At 42.0% G+C, this 16,123-nt stretch overlaps 1 protein-coding gene across 29 annotated transcripts in view; it reads right to left on the bottom strand.

Annotated features, from left to right (window-relative positions):
- phactr4b (phosphatase and actin regulator 4b) overlaps nucleotides 1–16,123 on the bottom strand; it is a 187,444-nt gene that overhangs the window by 72,911 nt on the left and 98,410 nt on the right. For all 29 annotated transcript variants that reach the window (XR_013648178.1, XM_078932858.1, XM_078932862.1 and 26 more), the window contains 6 exons: nucleotides 6,623–6,897; nucleotides 6,351–6,546; nucleotides 6,120–6,175; nucleotides 5,699–5,760; nucleotides 5,480–5,617; nucleotides 5,303–5,379 (listed from right to left, as the gene is read on the bottom strand). Coding sequence is in view for 28 of the 29 variants with exons in the window: in XM_078932858.1 (XP_078788984.1) it covers nucleotides 5,303–5,379; nucleotides 5,480–5,617; nucleotides 5,699–5,760; nucleotides 6,120–6,175; nucleotides 6,351–6,546; nucleotides 6,623–6,897 (804 nt within the window). In the remaining variant the exon portion in view is untranslated. The remainder of the gene's footprint in view (nucleotides 1–5,302; nucleotides 5,380–5,479; nucleotides 5,618–5,698; nucleotides 5,761–6,119; nucleotides 6,176–6,350; nucleotides 6,547–6,622; nucleotides 6,898–16,123) is intronic.

Below are 16,123 nucleotides of genomic sequence, written 5' to 3' on the forward strand. Positions count from 1 at the left end.
TTGAATGATCACTTGGGCTGGGTAAAGCTCACATGGTGGGTTGGTGTTTTGTTACCTTGATAGTTTTGTCTCCTACATATTAATGAGTTGGTAATTTTTATGTGTAATAATTAGGGGCCGGAATGTAGGAGCCATAATGAAGGTGGCACAGGTGAAGCGCAGCGTCACCAGCTAGGTTGTGGGTGTGTCACTGGGAGCGTGTGTGGCACGAAGTTTGAAAGGTGCTCACTTACTCGCTGGCGAAGCATTAGAATGGATGAGGAAGTGGGGTGAGCCGCGGTGATCTCATAATTTGTTGACCGCGTTACTTGATCGCGTCACTTGTGTGGTTTGGAAGTCTGTCACTGCTGGAATATTTAATTTATCAATCGTTTGGACTGTATTGATTGGAAACCTGCAGAAGAAAATAAATACTTTGCAGCCAGGCAGACGTTTGGGACTTTTCATTGGAACGCGCGTCGGACAAAGAAGCCGCAGCTTAGCCCACGGCGGCCCTCAACGCTGTTTAGCCGCAACACTATTGATTTTATCTCCATAGCAACCATTTTATGTTTGGATCGCCTGGGGATGACGAACAAATCAACGTCAGTTTCAGACGAATCGGAAAAAGTAAACCTTTGGACGTCCTTAGCAACGACGTTTGTTTGCTAACCACGCCCACATTCCTGATATGTCCAGATCCAGTGAATTTCAATATGTTCAGTTCCAGCCACGGATGAAGTTTATTGCAATTTTGCTTCAGATTTTGTCAAAAAATGGCCACCAAACAGTAGGTTGTGTCGACATCCCATAATGATTTCTAAACGTATTTTATAGTCCAAAGCCTTGTGATCATTTTAATGTTTGAACGGTGTCTCTAGCCACAAGTATGTTGAAGTTATAATGGTTGAAAGAAACAAAGGTTTGCAAGGATTTTCAATATATTTTAATGAAGCAATAATCTTGGAAAATCATGGAAAATCCTGGAATATCTTGAAAGGTTCAAGGATTTGAAAGACCAAAAGTAATAGCTGAAAGGATTAAGCTGAAAGATCTTAACATTGTAACAGTAAAATGGTTAAAATAGGTAAAAACTGAAGTTTAAAATCGCCTCACATTTAGGCACAAAATGGCCGCAAAACCGTAGTTGGTTTTGCCATCCCATAATAATTTCAAAACTTATATTGAAGTCCAAAGTCTTGTGAGCGGTTTAATGTTTGAACAGTGTTTCTAGCTAAAGGCATGTTAAAGTTATAATGGTTGAAAGAAACAAAGGTTTCAAGGATTCTCCATGTATTTTAATGGTGCAAAAAACTTGGAAAATCCTGGAAAATCCTGGAATATCTTGAAAAGTTCAAGGATTTGAAGTACCAAAAGTAATAACTGTAATAAGTTGAAAGAGTTGAACATTTTAATAGTTGAATGGTTGAAAAATTTGAAATGTCCGAACCGGGTCTCGAACCGGGAACCTCATGCACCATAACTTCCCTATGTATTTTAATAGGGCAAAAAATCCTGGAAAATCCTGGAATATCTTAACAAGTTGAAGGATTTGAAAAACCAAAAGTCATAGCAGGAATAAGCTGAAAAAGCTGAACATTTTAAAAGTTGAATGGTTAAAATAGGTTAAAAATTGTAGAAGGAGTTAAGTGCTGAAAAACGGCGGAAGATATCATAAGAGGAAAACAAAGGGTTGAATGCTTTACCTAATGACCTATCATTGGTTGAATGCTTTACAGCATTCAACCAATGATAGGTCTGTCTAAACAGTTTGTCTTGGTCTTGATGCGTAGCTGATGCTCAAGTCCTCGCTTATCAGTAGTTGTTTCTAAAACCCTACCAGTTATCCAGGCATTCTGAGTCCTCAAAAAGTCCTCAAAGGACGGGTTTAAAGCCAAAAAGACATGCCCAGCCTATGGTAAAAGAAAGGCTGCATTGAAATACATGGGAAACCTGACCGCAAAAACTTCTATATTTTTTCTGCTTCTTTTTTTTATTAGTACGGCCCGCAGCAGCAGTCACTGACTGCAAGGACCATATTATTTTCGCAGTTGGAACGATTTTGATGCCTTTCAGCGAAAATGTTTCAAAATACAGGTACAAAACCAAAACGTGCGTGTTAGAGATATCCCAAAGAAGTGTTAAAATCGTTATGGGATGGCCACACGACTTACGGCTTGGTGGACATTTTGTGGCAAACTCAGAGAAATGGCGATTTTCGTGTTTTTCAGCATCATCAACTTACTCAGAAAACAAATTGCTCCATTGGTAAAAGCCACATGTCATAAGCTGATTAAAAAAAAAAAATCCACTTTTTCAAAATGGCGGCTTTTTTGTCAATTTTATCTGTCAATTTCAGACGAATCGGAAAAAGTAAACTTTTTGATGTGCTTAGCAACAGAATTGTTTTGCTAACCACGCCCTCATTCCTTATATGGCCATATCCAGTGTGTTTCAATATGTTCAGTTCCAGACATGGATGCACACAGTTTTACACAGTATTCCATTGAAAATCATAAGAGTTATAAAAGTACGCCACTTTTGCTAGCTCGCCATACGCACACCGCTCAAAATTTACAACTTGTAATTGCAACCTTTTTTCCAGGGTAGCTTCCCATTGATGCCTAAAAAGTTAGGAGATGATCAATAAAAATCCCAGCGACAAGTTTACGTTTGTTTCTGATATTCAAGTTGCTTTTTTTTTTTAATTCAAGATGGCGGCCTTTTCCCGAAGTCAAAGGTTGTCAAAACTCCATGGGAGATTGTAGACTTACGCTAACAACATGTGTGTGAAATTTCGTGAAAATCGCTCGAAAAAAAGTTCCTTTTCCTATATTATTTTTAATCGCAAAAATGCTGAAATCGCAGAATTTGGCACAAAATGGCCCCCAAACCGTAGGTCATGTCGCCATCCCGTAATGATTTCAAAACTTCCTCTGGATTTCGCAGACAAGTATATATTGGTTTCGTTAGTCAATTCTCAAAAAAAAATCCAAATTTTTTCCTTTTTGCCGAGTCAGCACATGTTTTTGCAACGTTTTTTTGCTTACCACGCCCACATTCGTTTATCAATCTTGTCATATGTTACATTGTTTTGTTCAGCGTGGGCCAGGGAATCACATATTTTATTTTTACACGGCATTTGGATGAAAAATGTGCGAGCTAGCTAAGATTGCAACAGTTGCGAATTTGCCACGAACACACCGTTCAAAATCTACAACTTGTAATTCCAACATTAATTCCAACAGTTGCTGGTGATGCCTGAGAAGTTACGAGAAAATTGCTAAAAATATGAAGTGAAATGTTTTGTTAAAAAAACTGTTGTTACATAATGAGGAAATAAAACACTTTAAGTTCTTAATTTGTTGTTTGTTTATTTTTCGTCCTCAAAAAGTATTGATAAGAGTACCATTAAAATACCGGATTGATAAGCAGTATCAATAAGAGTAGTAGTAGCGTTAAAACCTTAACGATGCCCATCCCTAGTCAAAAGTGTAAAAAAAGCATTTTTGCTCGAATTCTGAGTATTTTAACTTTTCATCTATACAATGTAACACTTGTTTTGAACCACAAATGAGAACATTTGCTTTTGGGTGCGTTTTGTGCTCAAAAATAGTTTTGTCAGTCAAAAGTGCCAAAAGTAGGAAAAAAGCACTTGTGCTCATATTCTGACTGTTTTGACTTTTAAAATTACAATGAATAACACTTGTTTTGAACTGAAAATGAGAAAATTTCCTTTTGACTGCGTTTAGTGCTCAAAAATCATTTTGTCAGCCAAAAGTGCTAAAATTTTGACTGTTTTGACTTTTCAACTTACAATGTGACAATGAAGAACTATGGTGGCCAACAGGGCTCACACTACAAACAAAAGAAACAACGCAACGGCATTACCGCAGCATTAGCATTAACCTCAGCACAACGGAAATGACCGAAAAAGATAACATGAGGACTCTGTTGTCCTACCGGCGGAGAAAAAATAATTTCGTTTCAAATTATTCTGTACAACTGAGTTTTAGGGCCACCAAAAAAAAAAAAAAAAGTAAAATTACGATATTTTAAACTGTGAATTTACGAGAAAAAAACTCGTAATTTCACAAGATTGAAGTGGAAGTGATCATACAGAGCAGCAAGTGAACGCAGCGCAGCAGCAGAGCAGACCCACTAAACTTAGTAGAACAGGTGAACTGAATGTTCACTGTTCCAAATGTTTGGAAGCTCATTTGTTTGATTTACAATCTATTAATGTTTTATTTATTGATGGGTGGTTTGCAGGATCTCTGCAGCCCGATGAAGCCATCGTTGTCCCTGCAGATGAGAATCCCTTCTTCCTCCTTTAAAGACCAGATCTCTACGTCTGTGTGACGCTTCCGTCTGAGGAGGCGCACTTTTTGGCATTTTCAACGTTCTAATGCTAATATAACAGACTATTTTCATTCCTCTTTATTGTTTAATGCTGAAACGGGACGTTTCATCTGCAGGAGGGGGCGTATGTAACACTGTTTACTTCCACTCTGGTGTTCAGATGACAGGTTCATGACGTAATGACACAAATGAACTTCAGGTTATGGGAATGAAAAGGAAAATAAAGGCTGCAGCAGTCTGCTTTACTGACCCCAAACCCCGGAAAGCCGGCTCCACAGAAAATAATCTGATTTTGAGTCGTCAAAAGGTTCAGAATCTCTTTGTTTTTTTAACCTTTCCAGAAATAAAGCTTCACAAAAGGCTCCACATATTTCATCTTCAAGCTAGGCTCCGATAAACCTTGGTGTTTTTTCCTTGTTAATCTATAAATTTTTGAGTAATTTTTATGTAAATTCACGACTTAAAAGTCGTAATAAAAAAAAAAGACCAAGAGCGTCAGATGCAGATGTCCCTATGTGGAGAGCTGGGTAAATTTATAACACCCTAGAAAACACCTTAATATCACGTAGCTCTTCGGAGCACTGAATAGTTTGAAACTGAATTGTTTTTTTTCCTGCCGGTAGGAAAAAAAAGTCCTAATTTCCGTTGTGCTGAGGTTAATGCTAATGCTGCGGTTATGTCGTTGTGCTTCGGGTAATGCCGTTGCCTTGTTCCGTTTGTATGTAGTGTGAGCCCTGTCGCTCACCGTATTTGTACTGGAGCTCCTTGAAGGCACCAGGCAGAGACAGGATGTTTGGGATTGAAATGTCAGTAAAATGATGACCAGATATTGGTATTAATTCAATAATTTTCTTTTGTTTTAAATTGAGATTTTACAGATTATTTTAAACCAAAATGAATGAGAAATAACCATAATTTGCATCATTTTTTGAGACATGAACAAAATTTAATAAAAGCACACCTTGTGTAGATTCTGCTTTCTTCATGAACCTCCATTTCAGTGCTCTTATAGTCATTAAGCTCCTTTCGGATGGCGGCCTGCAAGAATCAATACTGAGTTAAATGTGAACTTCAGGAGAAAAAAAATATTCATTGGGGGCCAACAATACATTATTGTAGCAATAAGTGTAGAGCTCACCTTATCGGCTGGAGTCAGCTTGGTCCATGGCTTGTCTGCCCTCCGGTCATAGTCCTGGGCATCTGTGACTTCCACATATTCATGGAATCTTAAGATTTTTCTCGCCTGCAGTTCTGCAACCGTGGGTCTTTGACTCAGCTACAACAGAAAATTTTGGTTTATTCTACATTTAATATGTCTCTAGCTATACAAAATGACACTCAGGTATTTTTGCTGTACCTTTCTGGTCAACCGCCGCTTGATTTCTCTGACTTCCGCCTGTCTGTCAGCCTGATTTTTAGCTGAGGAAAGGATGAAAGGGGAAAAAGTGTCAGGACCAAATTTAGATTTCAACATGAAAGATTTTTTGGACATTAAAGAAAAAGTAGAAAATGAAACATTTCCAAAATTAGACCCTTAGTTAATGATCACATTTCAAATAACTGTTAAAAATGCAAATACTGAATGTGGCTGTAGGCACATTCAGCTTTGAGGCAAGAAAAAAAAACAATGTGGCTTTTAACACCTGAATATAATGAAAAAATCTTTTGATAAAGGAGTGAAAAGTGCTGCTGATAAACGCAGACAAAAATCAGTCTAGCTTTGAAAGCTCCGCCCCTTATTCCAAAGATATGTTAATATGTCAAGAGTGAATACTGACGCTGAAGGATGTTTCTTTGCTCCAGCTCCTCAGCGGTGGGTCTCTGACTAAGTCGCCTAAAGCAAAAGAAAAAACAAACAAGAAAAGAATCTGGTACTTTTTTACATACTTTCATCACCTAATGAGACAGGTGATAAGTAGGGCATGGATCTTTGAAACAACCTCTTATTCATTTACAAAGTGTCTTCATATGAAATTGTGGAACGTAAACGCGACAAACTGGGATTTTACCGCGAGAGTGCCGTGCCGATCTGAGTGCGGATGGCCTCCCACTGCTCCCTGCTCTGCCAGGTGAGCCCCTGTCCATGAGGCTGCTCGTCCCTACTGCTCCCGTCCTGAACGAACCTGTCCCTGTCAGGCACACATGAACGGCTGCCCAGCTTTAGAGCCAGAGTGTCTTTTCTATTCACTTTGCTGGCCAGAGCACCTGCACGAGAGATGAAGGCCGGAGTGAAAACACTAAACAACAGCGCTAAGCCTCCTAAGGGAGCAGTTGTGCTTACTTGGTGGAGGCTCATCCTCCTCATCCTCATCTTTATGAAGCATAGGACCATCTGTGTCACTGTCATCTTCTCGCATGTGATGCTCCCCTTCTTCCTCCTCCTCATCTTCTTCAACTTCCTCACCCTCACTCCCATTTTCTCCTGGGAGAAAGCAGACCCCGGCATCTCCAATCAGGCACAGACGACTCCGAGGCTCCAGCTCTGGCTGGGGGATCTCGCCGTCATACTCCTCTTCCTCTTCATCGTCTTCCTCCTCAGAGTAATCATCTTCAGATCTATTGGAAAGAATAAAAAGATCAATAATAAAAACAGTGTTTAGAATTGACTTTACATTTTGACGTTAAAGCTGCGTTCTCACACTGAACGCGAAATGCGCAGCAGAGGAGGCCAATTGCATTGTTAAGTCAATGTACAGGTGTGGGGGTCTGACAGCAGCGCGATTTGAGCGGTGCGGCCAGAGTTCTAATATTTAAACTTTGGTGAGGTCAGAGACGTAACTTTGGGCATGTGACGTTGTCAGTGAATACACATCCAATATGGTGGATTGATCTGGTAGTTCTCTTGAATTTCCATCCATCCATTTTCTTTACCTGCTGTATCACTTTCGGGGCAGCAGGGTTTCTTGACCCTGTCCCGGCTACTGTTGGGCTAAGGCCAACCCTGGACAGTATGTCGCAGGGCTCTATCAGGGCTCCAGACTGCGAGCAATTGGTCGCATTTTGCGACCAAAATTTGAGAGTGTGCGACTGAATTTTACATCCAGTCGCACATATGCTACCAGTAAATTTGCCTCCCCCACCCTACGTATTTTTTATACATTAAACGTGGAAGGGGCACATCAATGATCAATGAAATAATCAATGAGACGCAAGCCCACACGCACGCAGGCAGACACACACACTCGCGCACATACTCATGAAACGCAAGCACGTACACTCTCGCGTGATACCTGTCTGTGAGGCGGCCACTGCGTGTGAGAAGAATAGGGAAAGCCACTGTGAGTGGCTAAAATGTGTGTAGGGGGAGGGGCCTAGAGATAATCGAGTGCGCGTAAACATCTGTGGGAAGGAAACGGAGACAAATATCACAACCTGATATGTGCGTCTGAACTATGGGTAAGCGAACTATTGATTCATTCTTCCGACCTGCGGCTAGTGTACCAGTGCCAGAGTGTACAGCAGGGGTCTCAAACTCGCGGCCCGCAGGCTATTTGCGGCCCCCAAGATGATATTTTGCGGTCCCCGCCTTAATATGAAGGTTTAATGTTACTGCAGCCCGCCAGTTTGTATGAATGACACTTTTTCATTGTCGTGCGCGGAGCTGACCAACCAATCACAGTGGGGTATATGACTCTTGGGGGCGGGACAATGACCGGGCTTGAAAGCAGGACACCTGACAGCCCCCTCCCACACACATTAAGGAGTTCCTTACTTTCCTTTAGAACGTATTTATTCGCTCGTAATTTTCTAAATACATGCAGTCCGTGCTGAACTTTTCTCTGGGCCGCACAGAACCGGAGGAAGGTTTAGGTTTTGGTTACGGTTACGGCGGCGCATCAAACGGTTATGCACGGCCGTTACGGCAGCACATCGCTCCCGCGGGAGTCGGGTCAGCTGAGGAGAATAAATGTCCCACAACTACATGCGTGACAGCTAACAGGGCTTGACCTTTAAACACGCTCGAGCAAAAACAACATTAGTTTTAGACACACTGAAAATACGTGGGGAAAATGCAACGATAGACGTGTTTGAGATGAACCGGCACCTCGCCTGGATCATTGGGGAGACCAGGCGGGGGGGGGCTGTGAGATGAAAGCGAATCTGCAGCAAGACTGAAGGAGAACAGGAAGATGGATTTGTCCTTAACATTCAATTTAGTTTTAATATTCTTCTCCCCCCTTAGTATGATCTGTGTTATTATATATTTTATGATTATTTTAATGTTTTGTGATGTATGTAGCCTTTTTTAATGAATTGGTATTTTAAATTATTTTAATTAATCACTCCACTACAAAAACCATCAGGACATATGTCCCATAATGCATTGTTTTGTAGTCAGTAGGGCAGCTTTCAGTCAGTTCAGTTTCCAGCTGTGTCCGGGTAGGTTTGCCCCTTGCTCCCACCCCTTTCTCGCGATATTTTTGTGATGATTGACAGTTGATGTTGGAGCAAAAACAAAAATATATGTCACACACCAGGTGATCTGCGCAGCGTTGAGTTCACCTGGGTGATCTCAAACACGCTTATTGTGCATCTTGGCTGCACCTATTTGGTGTCACAAAGATAAATTTCCATGACAGCGATGGTGCTGTCAGTTTACCTTCTTGTTGCATCTTCAAAAGTGCAGAATAAAATGTGAAACTGAATTTAAACAGCACATTGTAATTTCTGCATCTATTATTAAAGTATTTATTAGTAATACAGTGGAAATTAGTAGATTTGGTTAGCATGTTAATTTACGGTATGCGCCCCTAAATTTTCTGGTTGTGCCCCTAAAATTTTCAGTTAGGGGCCACTGTGCTCCTAGTGAAAAAAGTTAGTCTGGAGCCCTGTCTATGGAGCAATTCTGGTGGCTAGACAGGAAGCAGCCTGCCTGTGCCTCAGAACCTTATGATATTTTCTTATTTTCATTAAAATAGTTTTAAAAAAAGATCCACAGATTTTATTCTGTTTTTTTTCCCTCTCAGGTTAAGGACAGCAAGCCTTCAAATTCTGGAGATCTGTAGGACCTTGCAGTGTAATTTCCTCAAGAAAATGGAGACCAGCAGGGAGGACCTTCCTTCATAATGTGACACATTGGTAGTTTGATTTGAATAAAGGCACTGCCATATTTTATGTTCAGGAATGTGGCTGGGGTCAGTTGGATATGTTGCTCCATGTAGGTTGTTTTTTTGCTTTTTTTAACTTCCAACAGCTGGGCAGACAGATGAGAGCTGAAGGCCTCTTGTGTTGGACATTTTTTATTTTACCAACAGGGGTTATGAATTTTCTGACAAACCAGAGGTATGTCTGAATAAACTCCTTTTGTAATTTAGGCCAAACTTTATTCATTTTAATCATATTTCAAAATCTTTTGTGTTGGACCGAACGGAAAAGGAAAGGAGGGAAGAAGAATATCGTGTTTCATCGCTGACATTAATTGAACGAGCGCAAAGACAACTGACTGGGTTTATTCAGGAACTGAGTGAGTGAACTTTACAACCGCGCAGGCACAATTCTAACTGAGTAACCCCGCATTTTACAACTGCACGCCTGCAATCCAAACGGAGCCATGATCCTACGCGCTGACTTTGCTTTTGAGCGCTCCTTAGGTTTGCACGCAGTGTTAAGAGGGCGTTTTTGTCACTTGGGGGCGGTAACTTCTCTGGTTGATCTGATTGGCCGATATTTGCATGTCAAATCCGGCGAGGCAGCGGAGCAAGACTTTCTTTTTTCTGAGCAGGGGGTGGCTAACACGTGGCTCTCGAGCTGCATGCGGCTCTCTGCCTCTTATCATATTTTTCTATTTACCGTACTTTCATAACCATAAGGCGAACTTCAAAGTTTTACATTTTTTCCACAATCTACGGAGCTGCCATAATGTGTTGTTGTGTGACTTCGGTAAAGAGGACCTAGAGGAAAACAGCATGAGAACGGTATTAACACAGAGAGTGAAATACAAATGCATTTCAAAAGACAAAATATTGTTTTTTTTGCCTTTAAATCAGAGTTGTTCTCTTCAAACTGTGAATGCAAAGATGCAGCGAGCCGGCTGCAAATATAAAATCCATGTTTCGCAAGTGAGGACGCTGGAAAACAAATTCCGACAAGACAAGAAGACTGTTTGACTTCGGTTAACCCTTGTGCTATCCTATGGGGTCAAGATGACCTTTGATGTGTTCTTGCTACCATGACAAAGGTGGATAAAGGTGGAAAGAATTCATGTAATCCATGGACACCAGTGAAGATCACAAATCATTGAAGAAAAAAGGTTCAGAGCACTGTCTAGTGGGTCTAGATGACCCAACTCCCAACGTTAAAGAACCTAGGATAGCACAGAAACTAAGTAAAAGATCTGCAGCGCCTTGCCAATCTCCAGCCTAATTGTATAGTGCTGCTTCAGCGAGTGAAGGGGTAGGCAAGACATGTGAGGAAGGGCTGCCAGGTGTGTGTCAGGGAGGGGCATGTTCATCATATTTTCTGAATTAATTATTTTTTAAACTATTTTCTAAATGATTATGAACTGATGGATGCTATTGGTAAATAATGCGTCACACAGGCATTCATACATGAAAATGGGACAAAAAACCCCTTTGACTAAAAGGTCACTGTGGGCATCTGTATATCATGTTTTGTGATGTTTTCAATTGTTGTTTTTATTTGTTATTTTCAGCTTTAAAGGTTGACTATTATATCTGTCCGGGGAAAACAGATGACAAATATTAATGTTCACTCTCCCAGATAAATAAAACAAACTGAAATAAAAGGGAACTTCTAAAGGCAACAATAAAACACAGAACCACAGATGATTTGCAATTAAAACCAAAATGATTATCAGTACAAAAGAAGTTTCAAGTAAAATCATTTGTATTGATGAGGTAATCTGAGTGTTATTGATTTCAATTGCCATAGCCATTTATATAAAAAGAAAAATTTTCATCTCTAATTTACCATCTACAGAAAGAGTAACAAAATACACAGATTTGCTTCATTGAGCACCAGCGGTTTCTATTTAGCATCCCTTTCACTACAAGAACTATCAGGGCACTGTTTCCCACAATGCATTGTTTTGTAGTCATCAAGGCAGCTCGCAACCAGCGCAGTAGCAAACTTCCAATTGCGCGTCTAATGGGTAGTCTCCTTGCCCCTGCCCCTTTCTCGTGATATTTTCATGATGATGCACATGTGGCATCAGAGCAAAAAACTAACCAGCATACACCGTTTACAAGGCGATATGCGCAGTGCTGGGTCTGCCTGGGGGATTTCAAACACGCCAATTTTTGAACAGGCGGCAGGCAGAGAATTTGTCACGCGAATCGTGTTCGGTGTGAACGCAGATTTAAAGATTGCAGGGTATATTGATTCCAAGAGTAAAGAAATCAAATAAAGAAGTAAAACGGTGAAGGAAATCTGGAAGAATGAGGTCTGTGCTTATGTGAAAACAGAACCGCAGACAACACAGGCAGAAGGAACTTCAGGTTTTTCTTCTATTCAATTTACAGTACAAAGGTTTTTGAAGAAAAATCTCAAGTGCTGGGTGGCATTTATCAAAACCTAGATGCCCACATGTTCCAGAATCAAGACTTACTTTTTTTAATCTTTGTATTTAAATAGCATGAAGATAACCTTTACCCTCAAAAGTTTAGGTAAAAACTGGAGGCTAAATGAAAATGCAAACATTTCACTTGAGCCTCAAACAGGTTGGTTCGTGAAAACATTGTCTGACATTAGACTAGTCCATGGCCTGAAAAAAGTTTTTTGTTTTTTTTTACTTAAACAACTGAGCAAGCAAACAGATTTTATTGTTACAATTGGGGTTTATGGATCTTCAAACAGACTGAGTGAATATTTGTATAAACCCCTTTTGTATTTGAGGCTAAGCTTTATTTATGAAAATTAAATTTTTTTTCATTCCTTGTTGGACCGGACAGCAACAATACAAAAAAAATAGTCTGCACACAACTATTTAAGGGTTTGAAGTATAATCATGCATCAATGATTAAAGATTTATCTCCCAAGATTACTGCACACAGACAGGGACACACAATATTCATATTACCGATGTTCACGAAGAGGGGTGTAGAAAAATATAAGAAAAAAAAAAACAATACCCATGCCCGTATTTCCACTGCGCGGTTCAAGTGACCCCATTCCGATTTTTTCCTCTCATGTGGCACAGATCGGATATGACCGGTGAACGTGTAAGCAGGACAAAAGCGCATGGCTTCTGATTTTCTCAAATTGGGTTCAGGCCTCATTCATACACTGACCAAAAATATAAACGCAACACTTTTGTCATTGCTCCCATTTTTTATGGTATGAACTCATAGATGTGAAACATTTTCCACATACACAAAATAACCAGTTCTCTGAAATATTGTTCACAAATCTGTCTAAATCTGTGATAGGGAGCACTTCTCCTTTGCCAAGAACATCCATCCCACCTCGCAGGTGTGCCATATCAAGATGCTGATTAGACAGCATGATTATTGCACAGGTGTGCCTTAGACTGGCCAAAAGAAAAGGTTTGCCATTTGGACAACCTTCAAAATGTGCTTTTATTACTGTTATTATTGGTATTAAGGGCCTGCTCGCTCATAATTTTGCACCGGACCCCACCACAGAAACGGAGACGGAGGTCAGGACCCATCAGCCCCCGACCGAGGAGTAGGAGGAACAGAGAGCACGCAGAGGCGCCCCGGCCCCGGAAGGGACCCGCCCTGCCCCAAGGCGCACCGGGCCGATACCCAATGCCCCGACCGCTCGAGACCTACGCCGGCGACCAGACGAGAGGCACGCCAGCGCCCGGGAGTCCTGACCGATTGGGATGGGGGGGGGGGGGGGGTTTACTTAACTATATTTATTTATTTCCTCAATTGCTTTTACAAAAATTGTTTCCCTCTTATTTTTTTCTTCCCCTTTTTTATTTTTATTTATTTATTTATATTTATCATTTTTCCCCCCTTTTGACTGATCTATATTTGTCTCTTCTCTATTTATTTATGATTTTAAAGCCAGACAGAGAGCACTTGAGGTCAACTCCTTTAAATGTAACTGTTTTTATAATTGAAATTGTAATTGTATTAGTTGTCTGTGTTTGTAACTTTTTGCTGCCTCTTGGCAAGAACTCCCTTGTAAAAGAGGTTTTTAATCTCAATGGGACCTTCCTGGTTAAATAAATAAATGAATAAAATGTATTTATTTATTTAGTTTAGTCCCCTCCCCCCACTATCAACTCCCCGGCTTCTTGGTGAGTTGTTATGTGTACAAAGCGAGACTTGTCATGCTCTAGCATACATGGTATTGTTGTATCCCTGTCCCAAAAACCCCCACCCGAGCACGAGGCACCAGGCCCGCTGCGCAGTGCGGCAGAGGCACTGCAGAGCACACCAGCCCCCAAAGACCACACAGCCAGGGAGGAGCAGGTCTAGACACCACCCCCAGGGCCGTAGAACAGAGCCCCAGCCCCATGCAACCGGGTCCCCAATGGGAGCTCTGGTTCCCGGGCGCCTGAACCCCGGACCCATCAGACGTCCCTCGCCAACCACAAGCACCCCCATCCCCCCCAGGCAGCCGAGTGTTCCACCCTCACCCCCGGCCAAGCCAACAGGTGGTGCCCCAGGGCACAGGCAGGCCAATCAGGACCGCACCAACACACCCCCGGGACCAGAGACGACTGGGACCCAGCCCCGGACGCAGGCGAGCCCCCCCCAGACCAGGGGCAGTGCCGAGAAGCCGGGGCGCAGGTTGACCCCAGCTACACCTGGGGGATGAGACAGCAAAACCCCCCCAAGCAGGGTCCCCACGGGCACCCAACCCCCCATCCCCAACCCAGAGACCCCAGGGGCAAAAACCCCACCCCGTCCCAGGTAGTGATCCCACCCCAGAAGGCGGAGCTCCCAGACCCCTGTCCTCGAAAACCCTCGGCAGCCGGACCCAGACCTGAAGTTCTTCTATATTGTTTTTGTCCACTGCGGATGTTAACTCTAAGCTGACATGATCCAAAAGTAGGTTCTGATATTGATCATAACTGATGCTATTTTTACTCTTCCAATTAACTAACTAATTGTTTTTTTAGCTATGCAAAGGGCAGTAAAGATGACAGATTTCGATCTTTCCTCTAATCTGATGGCGCTCGTATCACCAAGTACACAAAGAGATGGCGAGGCTGTGATAGCGATGTCGAACCAGGTTGACAAATCTACACACACCTTCTGCCAAAACCAGGACACAGATGAGCAAAGCCACAGGCGTGTAGATAATGATCTGGGGTATTGCTGTTACAAAACCCACAAATGTCTGATTCTCTGAGACCCATCTTGAACATCATTTGTCCTGTAATGAGTTTTATGAAGAGTTTTAAACTGAATCAGATGCAGATTAGGACTTTTGGTTAGTCTAAAAGTGTTTGAGCAAATCTGTGACCAAAAAGAGTCGTCTGTATTAATACCAAGTCTGAATCCGACTTCTCTGTTGGCAATATGACTTGGTTTCAAATATTACTTAGAAAATATATATATTTTAGAAATTTGATGTTAGATTAAGAAATGTATTCACGGGGGTTCCGGTGACGTCACTCTACCGAATGGCAGCTTAACGCAGTAGCTCTCTCTATTTTATCGTCTTCACCCCGTAAAAACATCAGATTCTTCTAAGAAAAGGTCGGAAAATAGCATAGGAATAATCGGGGTGAACATGGGGAAAAAAGAAAAGCAGAAAGGGCTCACAGGGGAACGCACAAATGAGGAAAACGCCGCGGCGGCGCCAACACAACAACAACAACAAGAAGCTAATGCTATGGCTAAACCGGAGAAAGGGTCCGACTCAGCGTTAGCCACAATACTCGGGGAAATACGCGATTTCCGCAGAGAATTCCAAGACTTCAATTCGGATTCGGCAAGTATCAGTAACAAAATAGCCGGAGACCCGAATTGATAAAGTGGAAGACCGAGTACAAAACGTGGAGCATGTAATGTTAAAGATGCTAAAGATTGTCGGCGAACAGGAAGAGAAAATTGTGGACCAGGAGAGTCGGGCCAGGAGAAAGAATTTAAGACTCTACAATGTTCCTGAGGGAGCAGAGGGATCCTCCATGCAGGAATTTGTGGAAAAAACAAAAGATTTTTTAAATCTCTCTCAAGACACCAATCTGGGCATTGAAAGATCACATCGGGCCCTCGGTGCAAAGAGGAGCGGAACAGAAACTCCCCGCTCGATTCTGATACGGTTTGTCAGCTTCACAACCAAAGAAGATGTTTTACGCAAAGCCTGGGCAAAAAAGACTGTTCTTCTGAACGGAAGAAAAATATATTTTGACCAGGATTATGCCCCAGCCATTCTATGGAAACGGAAGGACTATGCTGAAGCAAAAAAGGCTTTAAAACAACAAAACATCAGATTCCAGATGCCATATCCAGCCAAACTGAGGGTTTTCTACCAGGATGGAACTGTGCTCTACTCTACTGCGGAGGAGGCTTCCAGGTCAGCGATGTTACACCAAGGGAAACCCTGACGGAGCAGCTGTCCCGAACAGCCTGGGAGATGATGGGAACACAGCAGCAGCAGCAGCGAGACACAGAGGAGCACCGAGAGGAAATTATCCGCAAGAAGCTTCAAGCTTTTAGGAGGCGTTCCCCCGCTTCTGCAGAGGATCAGTGAGGACGAACAGTCCTCCTGTTAAAGTCTGTGAGTACTTTTCCCCTAACAGCTGAATGTATGCAAGAAGAGAGACAACGGAGAAACGAGTATTAAAAACATAATCAGGGGCCCTTTTCCCAGGAGGAAGGGTTTTCCCCTGTTGGTA

The sequence above is a fragment of the Oryzias latipes genome, chromosome 16, assembly GCF_053564925.1.
Source record: "Oryzias latipes strain Hd-rR chromosome 16, Olatipes_Hd-rR_3.1".
NCBI classification, from domain to species: domain Eukaryota; kingdom Metazoa; phylum Chordata; class Actinopteri; order Beloniformes; family Adrianichthyidae; genus Oryzias; species Oryzias latipes.